General features: G+C 46.8%; 1 protein-coding gene across 1 annotated transcript in view; it reads right to left on the bottom strand.

Annotated features, from left to right (window-relative positions):
- Window positions 1-2,197: 2,197 nt before the first annotated feature.
- LOC129848849 (ryanodine receptor 2-like) overlaps window positions 2,198-25,104 on the bottom strand; it is a 45,125-nt gene continuing 22,218 nt past the window's right edge. Inside the window, exons 12-16 of the mRNA XM_055915943.1 lie at window positions 21,579-21,693; window positions 13,713-13,845; window positions 5,801-5,904; window positions 2,861-2,996; window positions 2,198-2,421 (exon numbers count right to left, since the gene is read on the bottom strand). Of these exons, the coding sequence (XP_055771918.1) occupies window positions 2,231-2,421; window positions 2,861-2,996; window positions 5,801-5,904; window positions 13,713-13,845; window positions 21,579-21,693 (679 nt within the window). The 3' untranslated portion in view covers window positions 2,198-2,230. The remainder of the gene's footprint in view (window positions 2,422-2,860; window positions 2,997-5,800; window positions 5,905-13,712; window positions 13,846-21,578; window positions 21,694-25,104) is intronic.

Below are 25,104 nucleotides of genomic sequence, written 5' to 3'. Positions count from 1 at the left end.
GCTATGACAGGGGTACCTACAGTGTCCTGCTATGTCAGGGGTACCTACAGTGTCCTGCTATGTCAGGGGTACCTAGAGTGTCCTGCTATGTCAGGGGTACCTACAGTGTCCTGCTATGTCAGGGGTACCTACAGTGTCCTGCTATGTCAGGGGTACCTACAGTGTCCTGCTATGTCAGGGGTACCTACAGTGTCCTGCTATGACAGGGGTACCTACAGTGTCCTGCTATGACAGGGGTACCTACAGTGTCCTGCTATGACAGGGGTACCTACAGTGTCCTGCTATGTCAGGGGTACCTGCAGTGTCCTGCTATGTCAGGGGTACCTACAGTGTCCTGCTATGTCAGGGGTACCTACAGTGTCCTGCTATGTCAGGGGTACCTACAGTGTCCTGCTATGACAGGGGTACCTACAGTGTCCTGCTATGACAGGGGTACCTACAGTGTCCTGCTATGTCACGGGAACCTACAGTGTCCTGCTATGACAGGGGTACCTACAGTGTCCTGCTATGTCAGGGGTACCTACAGTGTCCTGCTATGTCAGGGGTACCTACAGTGTCCTGCTATGTCAGGGGTACCTACAGTGTCCTGCTATGTCAGGGGTACCTACAGTGTCCTGCTATGTCAGGGGTACCTACAGTGTCCTGCTATGTCAGGGGTACCTACAGTGTCCTGCTATGACAGGGGTACCTACAGTGTCCTGCTATGTCAGGGGTACCTACAGTGTCCTGCTATGTCAGGGGTACCTACAGTGTCCTGCTATGTCAGGGGTACCTACAGTGTCCTGCTATGACAGGGGTACCTACAGTGTCCTGCTATGGCAGGGGTACCTACAGTGTCCTGCTATGACAGGGGTACCTACAGTGTCCTGCTATGACAGGGGTACCTGGCCTCTGAGGTAGGGGAGGGCCCATCTCTACAGGAGTACCTACAGTGTCCTGCTATGACAGGGGTACCTACAGTGTCCTGCTATGACAGGGGTACCTACAGTGTCCTGCTATGTCAGGGGTACCTACAGTGTCCTGCTATGACAGGGGTACCTACAGTGTCCTGCTATGTCAGGGGTATCAACAGTGTCCTGCTATGTCAGGGGTATCAACAGTGTCCTGCTATGTCAGGGGTACCTACAGTGTCCTGCTATGTCAGGGGTACCTACAGTGTCCTGCTATGACAGGGGTACCTACAGTGTCCTGCTATGTCAGGGGTACCTACAGTGTCCTGCTATGTCAGGTGTCCTGCTACCTACAGTGTCCTGTTGGCCTCTGAGGTAGGGGAGGGCCCGTCTCTACAGGGGTACCTACAGTGTCCTGTTGGCCTCTGAGGTAGGGGAGGGCCCGTCTCTACAGGGGTACCTACAGTGTCCTGTTGGCCTCTGAGGTAGGGGAGGGCCCGTCTCTACAGGGGTACCTACAGTGTCCTGTTGGCCTCTGAGGTAGGGGAGGGCCCGTCTCTACAGGGGTACCTACAGTATCCTGCTGGCCTCTGAGGTAGGGGAGGGCCCGTCTCTACAGGGGTACCTACAGTGTCCTGTTGGCCTCTGAGGTAGGGGAGGGCCCGTCTCTACAGGGGTACCTACAGTGTCCTGCTGGCCTCTGAGGTAGGGGAGGGCCCGTCTCTACAGGGGTACCTACAGTGTCCTGCTGGCCTCTGAGGTAGGGGAGGGCCCGTCTCTACAGGGGTACCTACAGTGTCCTGTTGGCCTCTGAGGTAGGGGAGGGCCCGTCTCTACAGGGGTACCTACAGTGTCCTGTTGGCCTCTGAGGTAGGGGAGGGCCTGTCTCTACAGGGGTACCTACAGTATCCTGCTGGCCTCTGAGGTAGGGGAGGGCCCGTCTCTACAGGGGTACCTACAGTGTCCTGTTGGCCTCTGAGGTAGGGGAGGGCCCGTCTCTACAGGGGTACCTACAGTGTCCTGTTGGCCTCTGAGGTAGGGGAGGGCCCGTCTCTACAGGGGTACCTACAGTGTCCTGTTGGCCTCTGAGGTAGGGGAGGGCCCGTCTCTACAGGGGTACCTACAGTGTCCTGTTGGCCTCTGAGGTAGGGGAGGGCCCGTCTCTACAGGGGTACCTACAGTGTCCTGTTGGCCTCTGAGGTAGGGGAGGGCCCGTCTCTACAGGGGTACCTACAGTGTCCTGTTGGCCTCTGAGGTAGGGGAGGGCCTGTCTCTACAGGGGTACCTACAGTGTCCTGTTGGCCTCTGAGGTAGGGGAGGGCCTGTCTCTACAGGGGTACCTACAGTGTCCTGCTGGCCTCTGAGGTAGGGGAGGGCCCGTCTCTACAGGGGTCCTCTGATATCTTGATGGCTTCCATCATGGCTGCTAGGAGACCATTCCCCCCCTCTCCGCGCAGGGCGGGGCCAAAGCACTCGGGCCGACGAATCAGCAGCCTCACCACCACGTTAGCGTTCTCCTCCACACTCTCACCTGATAGGACGACAGGTAAATGATGACATCATTTATAACTACAATACCTCTCACCTGAGACCACAGGTAAAGATGGACTACAATACCTCTCACCTGAGACCACAGGTAAAGATGGACTACAATACCTCTCACCTGAGACCACAGGTAAAGATGGACTTCAATACCTCTCACCTGAGACCACAGGTAAAGATGGACTACAATACCTCTCACCTGAGACCACAGGTAAAGATGGACTTCAATACCTCTCACCTGAGACCATGGAACCTCGACCGTGGAAGTATTTAACAGATTGATAGTACATTTCCTTAAACCAACCAATAACCAAGATCATCTCCCAACCACAGTCAAATGTTAAAATGAAATGAAGGATTAGATGAAAATAACCAAGATCATCTACCGACCACAGTCAAATGTCCATAGGTATGAAATGCACATGTACCGTTACAGAACACTGCGAAGCGGAGGAAGTCAAGGTATCTCTCTCCTTCGACAGGGTTCCAGCCGATGTCCGGGTATCCTTTAGACACTAGCATGGAGCAACTCTGGAGACCACAGCCAGCCAAGTACTGCACCACCTAGGGAAGAGGAGGCAGAGGGAGAGGGTTAGTACTGCACCACCTAGGGAAGAGGAGGCAGAGGGAGAGGGTTAGTACTGCACCACCTAGGGAAGAGGAGGCAGAGGGAGAGGGTTAGTACTGCACCACCTAGGGAAGAGGAAGCAGAGGGAGAGGGTTAGTACTGCACCACCTAGGGAAGAGGAGGCAGAGGGAGAGGGTTAGCAGGGAAAGGTCTGGCTCAGGACTTCATGCTGTCGCAGTCAGTGGAGGAAGGGAAAGTCATGGTGAGGTCTGGGCTTGTGCAAATTATGCCGCCAAACAGTCCACATCATTGGATAATGTATAGGATCCTGATTGTTGCTCTCAATAGACAGATCAGGCAGGAGGTCATCAGAGACTGTTAGATATAAACTAGGATTCCTATTGAACCTGGAGGAGCCCCACGGTGGAGGACATCAGAGAGGAATAAACAATGATTCCTATTGAACCTGTAGGAGCCCCACGGTGGAGGACATCAGAGAGGAATAAACTAGGATTCCCATTGAACCTGGAGGAGCCCCACGGTGGAGGACATCAGAGAGGACTAAACTAGAATTCCTATTGAACCTGGAGGAGCCCCACGGTGGAGGACATCAGAGAGGACCAAACTAGGATTCCTATTGAACCTAGAAGAGCCCCACGGTGGAGGACATCAGAGAGGAATAAACTAGGATTCCTATTGAACCTGGAGGAGCCCCACGGTGGAGGACATCAGAGAGGAATAAACTAGGATTCCTATTGAACCTGGAGGAGCCCCACGGTGGAGGACATCAGAGAGGAATAAACAATGATTCCTATTGAACCTGGAGGAGCCCCACGGTGGAGGAAATCAGAGAGGAATAAACTAGGATTCCCATTGAACCTGGAGGAGCCCCACGGTGGAGGACATCAGAGAGGAATAAACTAGGATTCCTATTGAACCTGGAGGAGCCCTCGGTGGAGGACATCAGAGAGGACTAAACTAGGATTCCTATTGAACCTGGAGGAGCCCCACGGTGGAGGACATCAGAGAGGACTAAACAATGATTCCTATTGAACCTGTAGGAGCCCCACGGTGGAGGACATCAGAGAGGAATAAACTAGGATTCCCATTGAACCTGGAGGAGCCCCACGGTGGAGGACATCAGAGAGGACTAAACTAGAATTCCTATTGAACCTGGAGGAGCCCCACGGTGGAGGACATCAGAGAGGACCAAACTAGGATTCCTATTGAACCTAGAAGAGCCCCACGGTGGAGGACATCAGAGAGGAATAAACTAGGATTCCTATTGAACCTGGAGGAGCCCCACGGTGGAGGACATCAGAGAGGAATAAACTAGGATTCCTATTGAACCTGGAGGAGCCCCACGGTGGAGGACATCAGAGAGGAAAACTAGACCGAGATCTGTACCTCTATACTGTATCTCCTCTATACTGTACCTCTATACTGTACCTCTATACTGTATCTCCTCTATACTGTACCTCTATACTGTATCTCCTCTATACTGTACCACCTCTATACTGTATCTCTATACTGTATCTCTATACTGTATCTCTATACTGTACCTCTATACTGTACCTCTATACTTTACCTCTACACTGTATCTCCTCTATACTGTATCTCTATACTGTATCTCCTCTATACGGTACCTCTATACTGTATCTCTACACTGTATCTCCTCTATACTGTATCTCTATACTGTATCTCCTCTATACGGTACCTCTATACGGTACCTCTATACGGTACCTCTATACTGTACCTCTATACGGTACCTCTATACTGTATCCTCTATACTGTACCTCTATACTGTACCTCTATACTGTACCTCTATACTGTACCTCTATACTGTACCTCTATACTGTACCTCTATACTGTACCTCTATACTGTACCTCTATACTGTATCTCTATACTGTATCTCTATACTGTATCTATATACTGTATCTCTATACTGTACCTCCTCTATACTGTACCTCTATACTGTACCTCTATACTGTATCTCCTTTATACTGTATCTCCTCTATACTGTATCTCTATACGTTGGGTACAGGGTGGTCATACTGTACCTCTATACGTTGGGTACAGGGTGGTCATACTGTATCTCTATACTGGGTACAGGGTGGTCATACTGTATCTCTATACTGGGTACAGGGTGGTCATACTGTATCTCTATACTGGGTACAGGGTGGTCATACTGTATCTCTATACGTTGGGTACAGGGTGGTCATACTGTATCTCTATACTGGGTACAGGGTGGTCATACTGTATCTCTATACTGGGTACAGGGTGGTCATACTGTATCTCTATACTGGGTACAGGGTGGTCATACTGTATCTCTATACTGGGTACAGGGTGGTCATACTGTACCTCTATACGTTGGGTACAGGGTGGTCATACTGTATCTATATACTGGGTACAGGGTGGTCATACTGTATCTCTATACTGGGTACAGGGTGGTCATACTGTATCTCTATACTGGGTACAGGGTGGTCATACTGTATCTCTATACTGTATCTCTATACTGTATCTCTATACTGGGTACAGGGTGGTCATACTGTACCTCTATACGTTGGGTACAGGGTGGTCATACTGTATCTATATACTGGGTACAGGGTGGTCATACTGTATCTCTATACTGGGTACAGGGTGGTCATACTATATCTCTATACTGGGTACAGGGTGGTCATACTGTATCTCTATACTGTATCTCTATACTGGGTACAGGGTGGTCATACTGTATCTCTATACTGGGTACAGGGTGGGCTGAACAAGTTAGTTTGCTGTTAGAGTTGGGCCTTGTCTTACTTTCTCCAGGTCTGGTTCCCTCAGGGCCAGAGCCAGCTCGTTGTTGTCCATCACAGAGGCAGCGGCCACGTCTAGTGGAGTAGAGCCTCGCATGGAGGGAGACGCTGGGGACAGAGAGAGGGTGGGCAACACACACAGAGAGAGGGAGGGAGGGCAACACACACAGAGAGAGGGAGGGCAACACACACAGAGAGAGGGAGGGCAACACACACAGAGAGAGGGAGGGCAACACACACAGAGAGAGGGAGGGCAACACACACAGAGAGAGAGAGGGAGGGAAACACACACAGAGAGAGGGAGGGAGGGAAACACACACAGAGAGAGGGAGGGCAACACACACAGAGAGAGGGAGGGAGGTCAACACACACAGAGAGAGGGAGGGAGGGAAACACACACAGAGAGAGGGAGGGAGGGAGGGCAACACACACAGAGAGAGGGAGGGAGGGAGGGCAACACACACAGAGAGAGGGAGGGAGGGAGGGCAACACACAGAGAGAGGGAGGGAGGGAGGGCAACACACAGAGAGAGAGGGAGGGAGGGAGGGAGGGCAACACACACAGAGAGAGGGAGGGCAACACACACAGAGAGAGAGAGAGAGGGAGGGCAACACACACAGAGAGAGGGAGGGAGGGAGGGCAACACACACAGAGAGAGGGAGGGAGGGAGGGCAACACACACAGAGAGAGGGAGGGAGGGAGGGCAACACACACAGAGAGAGGGAGGGCAACACACACAGAGAGAGGGAGGGCAACACACACAGAGAGAGGGAGGGAGGGAGGGCAACACACACAGAGAGAGGGAGGGCAACACACACAGAGAGAGGGAGGGAGGGAGGGCAACACACACAGAGAGAGGGAGGGAGGGAGGGCAACACACACAGAGAGAGGGAGGGAGGGAGGGCAACACACACAGAGAGAGGGAGAGAGGGAGGGCAACACACACAGAGAGAGGGAGGGCAACACACACAGAGAGAGGGAGGGAGGGAGGGCAACACACACAGAGAGAGGGAGGGAGGGAGGGCAACACACACAGAGAGAGGGAGGGAGGGAGGGCAACACACACAGAGAGAGGGAGGGAGGGAGGGCAACACACACAGAGAGAGGGAGGGAGGGAGGGCAACACACAGAGAGAGAGGGAGGGAGGGAGGGAGGGTAACACACACAGAGAGAGGGAGGGAGGGCAACACACACAGAGAGAGGGAGGGAGGGAGGGCAACACACACAGAGAGAGGGAGGGAGGGAGGGCAACACACACAGAGAGAGGGAGGGAGGGAGGGCAACACACACAGAGAGAGGGAGGGAGGGAGGGAGGGCAACACACACAGAGAGAGGGAGGGAGGGAGGGCAACACACAGAGAGAGGGAGGGAGGGAGGGCAACACACAGAGAGAGAGGGAGGGAGGGAGGGAGGGTAACACACACAGAGAGAGGGAGGGAGGGCAACACACACAGAGAGAGGGAGAGAGGGAGGGCAACACACACAGAGAGAGGGAGGGAGGGAGGGCAACACACACAGAGAGAGGGAGAGAGGGAGGGCAACACACACAGAGAGAGGGAGGGAGGGCAACACACACAGAGAGAGGGGGGGCAACACACACAGAGAGAGGGAGGGAGGGAGGGCAACACACACAGAGGGAGGGAGGGCAACACACACAGAGAGAGGGAGGGAGGGAGGGCAACACACACAGAGAGAGGGAGGGAGGGCAACACACACAGAGAGAGGGGGGGCAACACACAGAGAGAGAGGGAGGGAGGGTAACACACACAGAGAGAGGGAGGGAGGGTAACACACACAGAGAGAGAGAGGGAGGGAGGGCAACACACACAGAGAGAGGGAGGGAGGGAGGGCAACACACACAGAGAGAGGGAGGGAGGGAGGGCAACACACACAGAGAGAGGGAGGGAGGGAGGGCAACACACAGAGAGAGAGGGAGGGAGGGAGGGAGGGTAACACACACAGAGAGAGGGAGGGAGGGCAACACACACAGAGAGAGGGAGAGAGGGAGGGCAACACACACAGAGAGAGGGAGGGAGGGAGGGCAACACACACAGAGAGAGGGAGAGAGGGAGGGCAACACACAGAGAGAGGGAGGGAGGGAGGGCAACACACAGAGAGAGGGAGGGAGGGAGGGCAACACACAGAGAGAGGGAGGGCAACACACACAGAGAGAGGGAGGGAGGGCAACACACACAGAGAGAGGGGGGGCAACACACAGAGAGAGAGGGAGGGAGGGTAACACACACAGAGAGAGGGAGGGAGGGTAACACACACAGAGAGAGAGAGGGAGGGCAACACACACAGAGAGAGGGAGGGCAACACACACAGAGAGAGGGAGGGAGGGAGGGCAACACACACAGAGAGAGGGAGGGAGGGAGGGCAACACACACAGAGAGAGGGAGGGAGGGCAACACACACAGAGAGAGGGAGGGCAACACACACAGAGAGAGGGAGGGAGGGAGGGCAACACACACAGAGAGAGGGAGGGAGGGAGGGCAACACACACAGAGAGAGGGAGGGAGGGCAACACACACAGAGAGAGGGAGGGCAACACACACAGAGAGAGGGAGGGAGGGAGGGCAACACACACAGAGAGAGGGAGGGAGGGAGGGCAACACACACAGAGAGAGGGAGGGCAACACACACAGAGAGAGGGAGGGCAACACACACAGAGAGAGGGAGGGCAACACACAGAGAGAGAGGGAGGGAGGGCAACACACACACAGAGAGAGAGGGAGGGAGGGCAACACACACAGAGAGAGGGAGGGCAACACAAACAGAGAGAGGGAGGGAGGGCAACACACAGAGAGAGAGAGAGGGAGGGCAACACACAGAGAGAGAGAGAGGGCAACACACACAGAGAGAGAGAGAGGGAGGGAGGGCAACACACACAGAGAGAGGGAGGGAGGGAGGGAGGGCAACACACACAGAGAGAGGGAGGGAGGGAGGGAGGGCAACACACACACAGAGAGAGGGAGGGCAACACAAACAGAGAGAGGGAGGGAGGGAGGGCAACACACACAGAGAGAGGGAGGGCAACACACACAGAGAGAGGGAGGGAGGGAGGGCAACACACACAGAGAGAGGGAGGGAGGGCAACACAAACAGAGAGAGGGAGGGAGGGAGGGCAACACACACAGAGAGAGGGAGGGAGGGAGGGTAACACACACAGAGAGAGGGAGGGAGGGCAACACAAACAGAGAGAGGGAGGGAGGGAGGGCAACACACACAGAGAGAGGGAGGGAGGGCAACACACACAGAGAGAGAGGGAGGGAGGGCAACACACACAGAGAGAGGGAGGGCAACACACAGAGAGAGGGAGGGAGGGCAACACACACAAAGAGAGAGGGAAGGTAACACACACAGAGGGAGGGAGGGTACCACACACAGAGAGAGAGAGGGAGGGAAACACACACAGAGAGAGGGAGGGAGGTCAACACACACAGAGAGAGGGAGGGCAACACACAGAGAGAGGGAGGGAGGGTAACACACACACAGAGAGAGGGAGGGAGGTCAACACACACAGAGGGAGGGAGGGTACCACACACAGAGAGAGGGAGGGCAACACACAGAGAGAGAGGGAGAGGGCAACACACACAGAGAGAGAGGGAGGGTAACACACACAGAGAGAGGGAGGGAGGGAGGGCAACACACACAGAGAGAGGGAGGGCAACACACAGAGAGAGAGGGAGGGAGGGCAACACACACAGAGAGAGGGAGGGCAACACACACAGAGAGGGAGGGAAACACACACACAGAGAGAGGGAGGGCAACACACACAGAGAGAGGGAGGGCAACACACACAGAGGGAGGGAGGGTACCACACACAGAGAGAGGGAGGGCAACACACAGAGAGAGAGGGAGAGGGCAACACACACAGAGAGAGAGGGAGGGTAACACACAGAGAGAGGGAGGGAGGGCAACACACAGAGAGAGGGAGGGTAACACACACAGAGAGAGGGAGGGAGGGTAACACACAGAGAGAGGGAGGGTAACACACACAGAGAGAGGGAGGGAGGGAGGGAAACACACAGAGAGAGAGGGAGGGCAACACACAGAGAGAGGGAGGGTAACACACACAGAGAGAGGGAGGGAGAGAGGGCAACACACACAGAGAGAGGGAGGGCAACACACACAGAGAGAGGGAGGGCAACACACACAGAGAGAGAGAGGGAGGGCAACACACACAGAGAGAGAGAGGGAGGGCAACACACACAGAGAGAGGGAGGGCAACACACACAGAGAGAGAGGGAGGGCAACACACAGAGAGAGAGGGAGGGCAACACACAGAGAGAGAGGGAGGGCAACACACAGAGAGAGAGGGAGGGCAACACACAGAGAGAGAGGGAGGGCAACACACACAGAGAGAGCGAGGGCAACACACACAGAGAGAGAGGGAGGGCAACACACACACAGAGAGAGGGAGGGCAACACACACACAGAGAGAGGGAGGGCAACACACACACAGAGAGAGGGAGGGCAACACACACACACACACAGAGAGAGGGAGGGAAACACACAGAGAGAGAGGGAGGGCAATACACACAGAGAGGGAGGGAGGGCAACACACACAGAGAGAGGGAGGGCAACACACACACACACACAGAGAGAGGGAGGGCAACACACAGAGAGAGAGGGAGGGCAACACACACAGAGAGAGGGAGGGCAACACACACAGAGAGAGGGAGGGCAACACACACAGAGAGAGAGGGAAACACACACAGAGAGAGGGAGGGCAACACACACAGAGAGAGAGGGAAACACACAGAGAGAGGGAGGGCAACACACAGAGAGGGGGAGGGCAACACACACAGAGAGAAGGAGGGTAACACACACAGAGAGAGGGAGGGCAACACACACAGAGAGAGGGAGGGCAACACACAGAGAGGGGGAGGGCAACACACACAGAGAAGGAGGGTAACACACACAGAGAGAGGGAGGGCAACACACACAGAGAAGGAGGGAGGGCAACACACACAGAGAAGGAGGGCAACACACACAGAGAGAGGGAGGGCAACACACACAGAGAGAGGGAGGGCAACACACAGAGAGGGGGAGGGCAACACACACAGAGAGAGGGAGGGCAACACACAGAGAGAGAGAGGGAGGGCAACACACAGAGATAGAGGGAGGGCAACACACAGAGAGAGGGAGGAAAACACACAGAGAGAGAGGGAGGGCAACACACAGAGAGAGAGAGGGAGGGCAACACACAGAGAGAGGGAGGGCAACACACACAGAGAGAGAGGGAAACACACACAGAGAGAGGGAGGGCAACACACACAGAGAAGGAGGGAGGGCAACACACACAGAGAGAGGGAGGGCAACACACACAGAGAGAGGGAGGGCAACACACACAGAGAGAGGGAGGGCAACACACACAGAGAGAGGGAGGGAAACACACACAGAGAGAGAGGGAGGGCAACACACAGAGAGAGAGGGAGGGCAACACACACAGAGAGAGGGAGGGAAACACACACACACAGAGAGAGGGAGGGCAACACACACAGAGAGAGAGAGGGAGGGCAACACACACAGAGAGAGGGAGGGCAACACACACAGAGAGAGGGAGGGCAACACACAGAGAGAGAGGGAGGGTAACACACACACAGAGAGAGGGAGGGCAACACACACAGAGAGAGGGAGGGAGGGCAACACACACAGAGAGAGGGAGGGCAACACACACAGAGAGAGAGGGAGGGCAACACACAGAGAGATAGGGAGGGCAACACACACAGAGAGAGGGAGGGTAACACACACAGAGAGGGGGGGAGGGTAACACACACAGAGAGAGGGAGGGAAACACACACAGAGAGAGAGGGAGGGCAACACACACAGAGAGAGGGAGGGCAACACACAGAGAGAGAGGGAGGGAGGTCAACACACACAGAGAGAGGGAGGGAGGGCAACACACAGAGAGAGAGAGGGAGGGAAACACACACAGAGAGAGGGAGGGAGGTCAACACACACAGAGAGAGAGAGGGAGGGTAACACACACAGAGAGAGAGGGAGGGCAACACACACAGAGAGAGGGAGGGCAACACACACAGAGAGAGAGAGGGAGGGAAACACACACAGAGAGAGGGAGGGAGGTCAACACACACAGAGAGAGGGAGGGCAACACACAGAGAGAGGGAGGGAGGGCAACACACACACAGAGAGAGGGAGGGCAACACACACAGAGAGAGGGAGGGAGGTCAACACACACAGAGAGAGGGAGGGAGGGCAACACACACAGAGAGAGAGGGAGGGCAACACACACAGAGAGAGGGAGGGAGGTCAACACACACAGAGAGAGGGAGGGAGGGCAACACACAGAGAGAGAGAGGGAGGGAAACACACACAGAGAGAGAGAGGGAGGGCAACACACACACAGAGAGAGGGAGGGAAACACACGCAGAGAGAGAGGGAGGGAAACACACACAGAGAGAGGGAGGGCAACACACACAGAGAGAGGGAGGGCAACACACAGAGAGAGAGGGAGGGTAACACACACACAGAGAGAGGGAGGGCAACACACACAGAGAGGGAGGGAAACACACACAGAGAGAGGGAGGGCAACACACAGAGAGAGGGAGGGCAACACACAGAGAGAGGGAGGGAGGGAAACACACAGAGAGAGGGAGGGCAACACACAGAGAGAGAGGGAGGGTAACACACACACAGAGAGAGGGAGGGCAACACACAGAGAGAGGGAGGGCAACACACAGAGAGAGAGGGAGGGTAACACACAGAGAGAGAGGGAGGGTAACACACACACAGAGAGAGAGGGAGGGCAACACACACACAGAGAGAGGGAGGGCAACACACAGATAGGGAGGGAGGGAGGGAGGGCAACACACAGAGAGAGAGGGAGGGTAACACACACAGTGAGAGGGGGAGGGCAACACACACAGAGAGAGGGGGAGGGCAACACACACAGAGAGAGAGAGGGAGGGAGGGCAACACACAGAGAGAGAGGGAGGGAGGGAGGGAGGGTAACACACAGAGAGAGAGGGAGGGCAACACACACAGAGAGAGGGAGGGCAACACACACAGAGAGAGAGAGAGGGAGGGCAACACACACAGAGAGGGGGAGGGCAACACACACAGAGAGAGGGAGGGAAACACACACAGAGAGAGGGAGGGCAACACACACAGAGAGAGGGAGGGCAACACACACAGAGAGAGAGAGGGAGGGAAACACACACAGAGAGAGGGAGGGAGGGCAACACACAGAGAGAGAGGGAGGGCAACACACAGAGAGAGGGAGGGCAACACACACAGAGAGAGGGAGGGCAACACACAGAGAGAGAGGGAGGGCAACACACAGAGAGAGGGAGGGCAACACACACAGAGAGAGGGAGGGAGGGCAACACACACAGAGAGAGGGAGGGCAACACACAGAGAGAGAGGGAGGGCAACACACAGAGAGAGGGAGGGAGGGAGGGCAACACACACAGAGAGAGGGAGGGCAACACACACACAGAGAGAGGGAGGGCAACACACACAGAGAGAGGGAGGGCAACACACAGAGAGAGAGGGAGGGTAACACACACACAGAGAGAGGGAGGGCAACACACACAGAGAGAGGGAGGGCAACACACACAGAGAGAGGGAGGGAAACACACACAGAGAGAGGGAGGGAAACACACACAGAGAGAGAGAGAGAGGGAGGGCAACACACACAGAGAGAGGGAGGGCAACACACACAGAGACACACACACACCATTATCTCCAGCTAAAGTGTGTGTTAAACCCCAGGGATACCAAAGCATCTCAGATCTCATCAGAATTAAATGGAAAGACAGCGGCTGCATCCAGAATATCAAGCTACTCCCTAGAAAGTGCACTACTTTCAGTCTCAATCCTTCAGGCGGTGGTCAGCAGTAGTGTACTAGGTAGTGAATAGGGAGCCATGTTGACCACACACTCACCAAGCCCGACGCTGCTGTTCTCCAGCAGGTAGCTGAGGTGGTCGAACATGGCCTTCTGGTTCTGTCTGCTGATGCGGCAGAAGTAACACAGGAAACGACAGCAGTTGGCCACCATCTTAGGAAAGGTGATTTCCTTTAACAGACAAGTCACAGACAAGTCACAGACAAGTCACAGACAAGTCACAGACAAGTACCATACAGGTAACAGACAAGTAACAGACAAGTCACAGACAAGGAACAGACAAGGAACAGACAAGTAACAGACAAGTCACAGACAAGTAACAGACAAGGAACAGACAAGGAACAGACAAGTAACAGACAAGTAACAGACACGTAACAGACAAGGAAAAGACAAGTAACAGACAAGTCACAGACAAGTAACAGACAAGGAACAGACAAGGAACAGACAAGTCACAGACAAGTCACAGAAATGTAACAGACAAGTAACAGACAAGTAACAGACACGTAACAGACAAGTCACAGACAAGGCACAGACAAGGAACAGACAAGTCACAGACAAGTCACAGACATGTAACAGACAAGTCACAGACAAGTCACAGACAAGGAACAGACAAGGAACAGACAAGTCACAGACATGTAACAGACAAGTATCATACAGGTAACAGACAAGTAGCAGACAAGTCACAGACAAGTCACAGACAAGGAACAGACAAGGAACAGACAAGGAACAGACAAGTCAACTCTGTTTCTAATGTTACTACGGTGACCGGGACAGGAAGTGACGTTAGAAATGTTAGTAGAATTACAACCACGTGACATCAATGCATAATCAATCACTAAAGACATGACATCAATGAATAATCAATCACTAAAGACATGACATCAATGAATAATCAATCACTAAAGACATGACATCAATGAATAATCAATCACTAAAGACATGACATTAATGAATAATCAATCACTAAAGACATGACATCAATGAATAATCAATCACTAAAGACATGACATCAATGAATAATCAATCACTAAAGACATGACATTAATGAATAATCAATCACTAAAGACGTGACATCAATGCATAATCAATCACTAAAGACATGACATCAATGAATAATCAATCACTAAAGACATGACATCAATGAATAATCAATCACTAAAGACATGACATCAATGAATAATCAATCACTAAAGACGTGACATTAATGAATAATCAATCACTAAAGACATGACATCAATGAATAATCAATCACTAAAGACATGACATCAATGAATAATCAATCACTAAAGACATGACATCAATGAATAATCAATCACTAAAGACGTGACATTAATGAATAATCAATCACTAAAGACATGACATCAATGAATAATCAATCACTAAAGACATGACATCAATGAATATTCAATCACTAAAGACATGACATCAATGAATAATCAATCACTAAAGACATGACATTAATGAATAATAAATCACTAAAGACATGACATCAATGAATAATCAATCACTAAAGACATGACATCAATGAATAATCAATCACTAAAGACATGACATTAATGCATAATCAATCACTAAAGACATGACATCAATGAATAATCAATCACTAAAGACATGACATTAATGAATAATCAATCACTAAAGACGTGACATCAATGAATAATCAATCACTAAAGACATGACATCAATGCATAATCAATCACTAAAGACATGACATTAATGAATATTCAATCACTAAAGACATGCCATTAATGAATAATCAATCACTAAAGACATGACATCAATGAATAATCAATCACTACAGACATGACACCAATGAATAATCAATCACTAAAGACATGACATCAATGAATAATCAATCACTAAAGACATGACATCAATGAATAATCAATCACTAAAGACATGACATTAATGAATAATCAATCACTAAAGACGTGACATCAATGAATAATCAATCACTAAAGACATGACATCAATGCATAATCAATCACTAAAGACATGACATCAATGAATAATCAATCACTAAAGACGTGACATTAATGAATAATCAATCACTAAAGACGTGACATCAATGAATAATCAATCACTAAAGACATGACATCAATGCATAATCAATCACTAAAGACATGACATTAATGAATATTCAATCACTAAAGACATGCCATTAATGAATAATCAATCACTAAAGACATGACATCAATGAATAATCAATCACTACAGACATGACACCAATGAATAATCAATCACTAAAGACATGACATCAATGAATAATCAATCACTAAAGACATGACATTAATGAATAATCAATCACTACAGACATGACATCAATGAATAATCAATCACTAAAGACATGACATCAATGAATAATCAATCACTAAAGACATGACATCAATGAATAATCAATCACTAAAGACATGACATTAATGAATAATCAATCACTACAGACATGACACCAATGAATAATAAATCACTAAAGACATGCCATCAATGAATAATCAATCACTAAAGACATGACATCAATGAATAATCAATCACTAAAGAAATGACATTAATGAATAATCAATCACTAAAGACATGACATTAATGAATAATCAATCACTACAGACATGACACCAATGAATAATCAATCACTAAAGACATGACATCAATGAATAATCAATCACTAAAGACATGACATTAATGAATAATCAATCACTACAGACATGACATCAATGCATAATCAATCACTAAAGACATGGCATTAATGAATAATCAATCACTAAAGACATGACATCAATGAATAATCAATCACTAAAGACATGACATCAATGAATAATCAATCACTAAAGACATGACATCAATGAATAATCAATCACTAAAGACATGACATCAATGAATAATCAATCACTAAAGACATGACATCAATGCATAATCAATCACTAAAGACATGGCATTAATGAATAATCAATCACTAAAGACATGACATTAATGAATAATCAATCACTAAAGACATGACATCAATGGATAATCAATCACTAAAGACATGACATCAATGAATAATCAATCACTAAAGACATGACATCAATGAATAATCAATCACTAAAAACATGACATCAATGAATAATCAATCACTAAAGACATGACATTAATGAATAATCAATCACTAAAGACGTGACATCAATGAATAATCAATCACTAAAGACATGACATCAATGCATAATCAATCACTAAAGACATGATATTAATGAATATTCAATCACTAAAGACATGCCATTAATGAATAATCAATCACTAAAGACATGACATCAATGAATAATCAATCACTACAGACATGACACCAATGAATAATCAATCACTAAAGACATGACATCAATGAATAATCAATCACTAAAGACATGACATCAATGAATAATCAATCACTAAAGACATGACATTAATGAATAATCAATCACTAAAGACGTGACATCAATGAATAATCAATCACTAAAGACATGACATCAATGCATAATCAATCACTAAAGACATGACATCAATGAATAATCAATCACTAAAGACGTGACATTAATGAATAATCAATCACTAAAGACGTGACATCAATGAATAATCAATCACTAAAGACATGACATCAATGCATAATCAATCACTAAAGACATGACATTAATGAATATTCAATCACTAAAGACATGCCATTAATGAATAATCAATCACTAAAGACATGACATCAATGAATAATCAATCACTACAGACATGACACCAATGAATAATCAATCACTAAAGACATGACATCAATGAATAATCAATCACTAAAGACATGACATTAATGAATAATCAATCACTACAGACATGACATCAATGAATAATCAATCACTAAAGACATGACATCAATGAATAATCAATCACTAAAGACATGACATCAATGAATAATCAATCACTAAAGACATGACATTAATGAATAATCAATCACTACAGACATGACACCAATGAATAATCAATCACTAAAGACATGCCATCAATGAATAATCAATCACTAAAGACATGACATCAATGAATAATCAATCACTAAAGAAATGACATTAATGAATAATCAATCACTAAAGACATGACATTAATGAATAATCAATCACTACAGACATGACACCAATGAATAATCAATCACTAAAGACATGACATCAATGAATAATCAATCACTAAAGACATGACATTAATGAATAATCAATCACTACAGACATGACATCAATGCATAATCAATCACTAAAGACATGGCATTAATGAATAATCAATCACTAAAGACATGACATCAATGAATAATCAATCACTAAAGACATGACATCAATGAATAATCAATCACTAAAGACATGACATCAATGAATAATCAATCACTAAAGACATGACATCAATGAATAATCAATCACTAAAGACATGACATCAATGCATAATCAATCACTAAAGACATGGCATTAATGAATAATCAATCACTAAAGACATGACATTAATGAATAATCAATCACTAAAGACATGACATCAATGGATAATCAATCACTAAAGACATGACATCAATGAATAATCAATCACTAAAGACATGACATCAATGAATAATCAATCACTAAAAACATGACATCAATGAATAATCAATCACTAAAGACATGACATTAATGAATAATCAATCACTAAAGACATGACATTAATGAATAATCAATCACTAAAGACATGACATCAATGAATAATCAATCACTAAAGACATGACATCAATGAATAATCAATCACTAAAGACATGACATCAATGAATAATCAATCACTAAAGACATGACATCAATGAATAATCAATCACTAAAGACATGACATCAATGAATAGTCAATCACTAAAGACATGACATTAATGAATAATCAATCACTAAAGACATGACATTAATGAATAATCAATCACTAAAGACATGACATTAATGAATAATCAATCACTAAAGACATGACATTAATAAATAATCAATCACTAAAGACATGACATCAATGAATAATCAATCACTAAAGACATGACATCAATGAATATTCAATCACTAAAGACATGACATCAATGAATAATCAATCACTAAAGACATGACATCAATGAATAATCAATCACTAAAGACATGACATCAATTAATAATCAATCACTAAAGACATGACATTAATGAATAATCAATCACTAAAGACATGACATCAATGAATAATCAATCACTAAAGACATGACATTAATGAATAATCAATCACTAAAGACATGACATCAATGAATAATCAATCACTAAAGACATGACATCAATGAATAATCAATCACTAAAGACATGACATCAATGAATAATCAATCACTAAAGACATGACATCAATGCATAATCAATCACTAAAGACGTGACGTCAATGAATATTCAATCACTAAAGACATGACATCAATGAATAATCAATCACTAAAGACATGACATCAATGAATAATCAATCACTAAAGACATGACATCAATGAATAATCAATCACTAAAGACATGACATTAATGAATAATCAATCACTAAAGACATGACATCAATGAATAATCAATCACTAAAGACATGACATTAATGAATAATCAATCACTAAAGACATGACATCAATGAATAATCAATCACTAAAGACATGACATCAATGCATAATCAATCAACAAATAAATAATGAGAATATTGATGAAAAATATATCACTAGCCACTTTAAACAATGCAGCTTAATATAATGTTTACATACTCTACATTACTCATCTCATATGTATATGTATATACTGTATTCTATATCATCTACTGCATCTTGCCATCTTTATGTAATACATGTATCACTAGCCACTTTAAACTATGCCACTTAATGTTTACATACCTTACATTACTCATCTCATATGTATAGACCGTACTCTATACCATGCACTGCATCTTGCCTATGCCGTTCTGTACCATCACTCATTCATATATATTTATGTACATATTCTTTATCCCTTTACACTTGTGTTTATAAGGTAGTAGTTGTGGAATTGTTAAGTTAGATTTCTCGTTGGTTATTACTGCATTGTCGGAACTAGAAGCACAAGCATTCCGCTACACTCGCATTAACATCTGCTAACCATGTGTATGTGACCATTAACATCTGCTAACCATGTGACCAATAACATCTGCTAACCATGTGACCAATAACATCTGCTAACCATGTGTATGTGACCAATAACATCTGCTAACCATGTGTATGTGACCAATAACATCTGCTAACCATGTGTATGTGACCAATAACATCTGCTAACCATGTGACCAATAACATCTGCTAACCATGTGTACGTGACCAATAACATATGCTAACCATGTGACCAATAACATCTGCTAACCATGTGTACGTGACCAATAACATCTGCTAACCATGTGACCAATAACATCTGCTAACCATGTGTACGTGACCAATAACATATGCTAACCATGTGACCATTAACATCTGCTAACCATGTGACCAATAACATCTGCTAACCATGGGTATGTGACCAATAACATCTGCTAACCATGGGTATGTGACCAATAACATATGTCAACCATGTGTACGTGACCAATAACATATGCTAACCATGTGACCAATAACATCTGCTAACCATGGGTATGTGACCAATAACATCTGCTAACCATGTGACCATTAACATCTGCTAACCATGTGACCATTAACATCTGCTAACCATGTGACCATTAACATCTGCTAACCATGTGACCAATAACATCTGCTAACCATGTGTATGTGACCAATAACATCTGCTAACCATGTGTATGTGACCAGTAACATCTAATAACCATGTGTATGTGACCATTAACATCTGCTAACCATGTGTATGTGACCAATAACGTCTGCTAACCATGTGTATGTGACCAATAACATCTGCTAACCATGTGACCAATAACATCTGCTAACCATGTGACCAATAACATCTGATAACCATGTGTATGTGACCAATAACATCTGATAACCATGTGACCAATAACATCTGCTAACCATGTGACCATTAACATCTGATAACCATGTGACCAATAACATCTGCTAACCATGTGACCAATAACATCTGCTAACCATGTGACCAATAACATCTGCTAACCATGTGACCAATAACATCTGATAACCATGTGTATGTGACCAATAACATCTGCTAACCATGTGACCAATAATCTGCTAACCATGTGTATGTGACCAATAACATCTGCTAACCATGTGACCAATAACATCTGCTAACCATGTGACCAATAACATCTGATAACCATGTGACCAATAACATCTGCTAACCATGTGTATGTGACCAATAACATCTGATAACCATGTGACCAATAACATCTGCTAACCATGTGACCATTAACATCTGATAACCATGTGACCAATAACATCTGCTAACCATGTGTATGTGACCAATAACACCTGCTAACCATGTGAACAATAACATCTGCTAACCATGTGACCAATAACATCTGCTAACCATGTGACCAATAACATCTGCTAACCATGTGTATGTAACAAATACAATATGATTTTTAATCACTAATGACATATCAATCACTAATGTGACCAGTAACATCTGCTAACCATGTGACCAATAACATCTGATTTGATCAACGACATAACATCATTGAATAATCAATCACTAATGACCCAACGCAGCTCAGAGTCCTGATCTGGGATCAGTCTTTTACATGGTGAAGTACTATATGGACTGGTTGAACCTGGTCCTAGATCAAAACTGCAGAAGGCCCTGGATTTCAAAATACACAAATATAGCAAATGCAAAAAAAAATTAAACAGCACACACACACACACACACACACACACACACACACACACACACACACACACACACACACACACACACACACACACACACACACACACACACACACACACACACACACCCCTCATGAGCAGTTACCTTGGATTCCCCTCCACTCAGGACGTTCACCATCACCTCCATGACGGTCTCATGCATTCCCAGAGCTCTCATCAGGTTGGGGTGCTGGTAGAAGACCTTGTTGTTCATGATGTCTCTGTAGAGAGACCAGACCAAGAGACAAGCAGTGTAGAGCTACTAAACATTAGATTGGTCTGGTCTGTAGAGAGACCAGACCAAGAGACAAGCAGTGAAGAGCTACTACACATTAGATTGGTCTGGTCTGTAGAGAGACCAGACCAAGAGACAAGCAGTGAGGAGCTACTAAACATTAGATTGGTCTGGTCTGTAGAGAGACCAGACCAAGAGACAAGCAGTGAGGAGCTACTAAACATTAGATTGGTCTGGTCTGTAGAGAGACCAGACCAAGAGACAAGCAGTGAGGAGCTACTAAACATTAGATTGGTCTGGTCTGTAGAGAGACCAGACCAAGAGACAAGCAGTGTAGAGCTACTAAACATTAGATTGGGAAACAGTATACCAAGCTGAACAACTGCTTTCATTTCCTGAGAGAACGAATCATGTAAAGTGAATGGCTTCACGCCCCATGAAGGGTTAGTATGTAGTATGTAGTGTCGTGCCCTTACCCCAGTTAGTATGTAGTGTAGTGCCCTTACCCCAGTTAGTATGTAGTGTAGTGCCCTTACCCCAGTTAGTATGTAGTGTAGTGCCCTTACCCCAGTTAGTATGTAGTGTGTAGTGTAGTGCCCTTACCCCAGTTAGTATGTAGTATGTAGTGTAGTGCCCTTACCCCAGTTAGTATGTAGTATGTAGTGTAGTGCCCTTACCCCAGTTAGTATGTAGTATGTAGTGTAGAGCCCTTACCCCAGTTAGTATGTATTATGTAGTGTAGTGCCCTTACCCCAGTTAGTATGTAGTATGTAGTGTAGTGCCCTTACCCCAGTTAGTATGTAGTATGTAGTGTAGTGCCCTTACCCCAGTTAGTATGTAGTGTAGTGCCCTTACCCCAGTTAGTATGTAGTGTGAGGTGTGTAGTGTAGTGCCCTTACCCCAGTTAGTATGTAGTGTGTAGTGTAGTGCCCTTACCTTAGTTAGTATGTAGTGTGTAGTGTAGTGCCCTTACCCCAGTTAGTATGTAGTATGTAGTGTAGTGCCCTTACCCCAGTTAGTATGTAGTGTAGTGCCCTTACCCCAGTTAGTATGTAGTATGTAGTGTAGCGCCCTTACCCCAGTTAGTATGTAGTGTAGTGCCCTTACCCCAGTTAGTATGTAGTGTGAGGTGTGTAGTGTAGTGCCCTTACCCCAGTTAGTATGTAGTGTGTAGTGTAGTGCCCTTACCTTAGTTAGTATGTAGTGTGTAGTGTAGTGCCCTTACCCCAGTTAGTATGTAGTATGTAGTGTAGTGCCCTTACCCCAGTTAGTATGTAGTATGTAGTGTAGTGCCCTTACCCCAGTTAGTATGTAGTATGTAGTGTAGTGCCCTTACCCCAGTTAGTATGTAGTGTAGTGCCCTTACCCCAGTTAGTATGTAGTATGTAGTGTAGTGCCCTTACCCCAGTTAGTATGTAGTATGTAGTGTAGAGCCCTTACCCCAGTTAGTATGTAGCATGAGGTGTGTAGTGTAGTGCCCTTACCCCAGTTAGTATGTAGTGTGTAGTGTAGTGCCCTTACCCCAGTTAGTATGTAGTATGTAGTGTAGTGCCCTTACCCCAGTTAGTATGTAGTATGTAGTGTAGTGCCCTTACCCCAGTTAGTATGTAGTATGTAGTGTAGTGCCCTTACCCCAGTTAGTATGTAGTATGTAGTGTAGTGCCCTTACCCCAGTTAGTATGTAGTGTGTAGTGTAGTGCCCTTACCCCAGTTAGTATGTAGTGTGTAGTGTAGTGCCCTTACCCCAGTTAGTATGTAGTATGTAGTGTAGTGCCCTTACCCCAGTTAGTATGTAGTGTGTAGTGTAGTGCCCTTACCCCAGTTAGTATGTAGTATGTAGTGTAGTGCCCTTACCCCAGTTAGTATGTAGTGTGTAGTGTAGTGCCCTTACCCCAGTTAGTATGTAGTGTGTAGTGTAGTGCCCTTACCTTAGTTAGTATGTAGTGTGTAGTGTAGTGCCCTTACCCCAGTTAGTATGTAGTATGTAGTGTAGTGCCCTTACCCCAGTTAGTATGTAGTATGTAGTGTAGTGCCCTTACCCCAGTTAGTATGTAGTATGTAGTGTAGTGCCCTTACCCCAGTTAGTATGTAGTGTAGTGCCCTTACCCCAGTTAGTATGTAGTGTGAGGTGTGTAGTGTAGTGCCCTTACCCCAGTTAGTATGTAGTATGTAGTGTAGTGCCCTTACCCCAGTTAGTATGTAGTATGAGGTGTAGTGCCCTTACCCCAGTTAGTATGTAGTGTGTAGTGTAGTGCCCTTACCCCAGTTAGTATGTAGTGTAGTGTAGTGCCCTTACCCCAGTTAGTATGTAGTGTGTAGTGTAGTGCCCTTACCCCAGTTAGTATGTAGTATGTAGTGTAGTGCCCTTACCCCAGTTAGTATGTAGTATGTAGTATGTAGTGCCCTTACCCCAGTTAGTATGTAGTATGTAGTGTAGAGCCCTTACCCCAGTTAGTATGTAGTATGTAGTGTAGTGCCCTTACCCCAGTTAGTATGTAGCATGAGGTGTGTAGTGTAGTGCCCTTACCCCAGTTAGTATGTAGTGTGTAGTGTAGTGCCCTTACCCCAGTTAGTATGTAGTATGTAGTGTAGAGCCCTTACCCCAGTTAGTATGTAGTATGTAGTGTAGAGCCCTTACCCCAGTTAGTATGTAGTATGTAGTGTAGAGCGCTTACCCCAGTTAGTATGTAGTGTGTAGTGTGTAGTGTAGTGCCCTTACCCCAGTCCTCTGATCATCAGTTTCTCCTCCTCACGGCCCATGCTGAAGGGTTAGTATGTAGTATGTAGTGTGTAGTGTAGTGCCCTCACCCCAGTCCTCTGATCATCAGTTTTTCCTCGTCACGGCCCATGCTGAAGGGTTAGTATGTAGTGTGTAGTGTGTAGTATGTAGTGTAGTACCCTTACCCCAGTCCTCTGATCATCAGTTTCTCCTCCTCACGGCCCATGCTGAAGGGTTAGTATGTAGTGTGTAGTATGTAGTGTGTAGTGTAGTACCCTCACCCCAGTCCTCTGATCATCAGTTTCTCCTCCTCACGGCCCATGCTGAAGGGTTAGTATGTAGTGTGTAGTATGTAGTGTGTAGTGTAGTACCCTCACCCCAGTCCTCTGATCATCAGTTTCTCCTCCTCACGGCCCATGCTGAAGGGTTAGTATGTAGTATGTAGTGTAGTGCCCTCACCCCAGTCCTCTGATCATCAGTTTCTCCTCCTCACGGCCCATGCTGAAGGGTTAGTATGTAGTGTGTAGTGTGTAGTGTAGTGCCCTCACCCCAGTTAGTATGTAGTATGTAGTGTGTAGTGTAGTACCCTTACCCCAGTCCTCTGATCACCAGTTTCTCCTCCTCACGGCCCATGCTGAAGGGTTAGTATGTAGTGTGTAGTATGTAGTGTGTAGTGTA

This window comes from Salvelinus fontinalis, unplaced genomic scaffold, assembly GCF_029448725.1.
Source record: "Salvelinus fontinalis isolate EN_2023a unplaced genomic scaffold, ASM2944872v1 scaffold_1230, whole genome shotgun sequence".
NCBI lineage: Eukaryota > Metazoa > Chordata > Actinopteri > Salmoniformes > Salmonidae > Salvelinus > Salvelinus fontinalis.
Note: the sequence above shows the minus strand (reverse complement) of the source record. Positions and strands in the feature narration are given on the sequence as shown.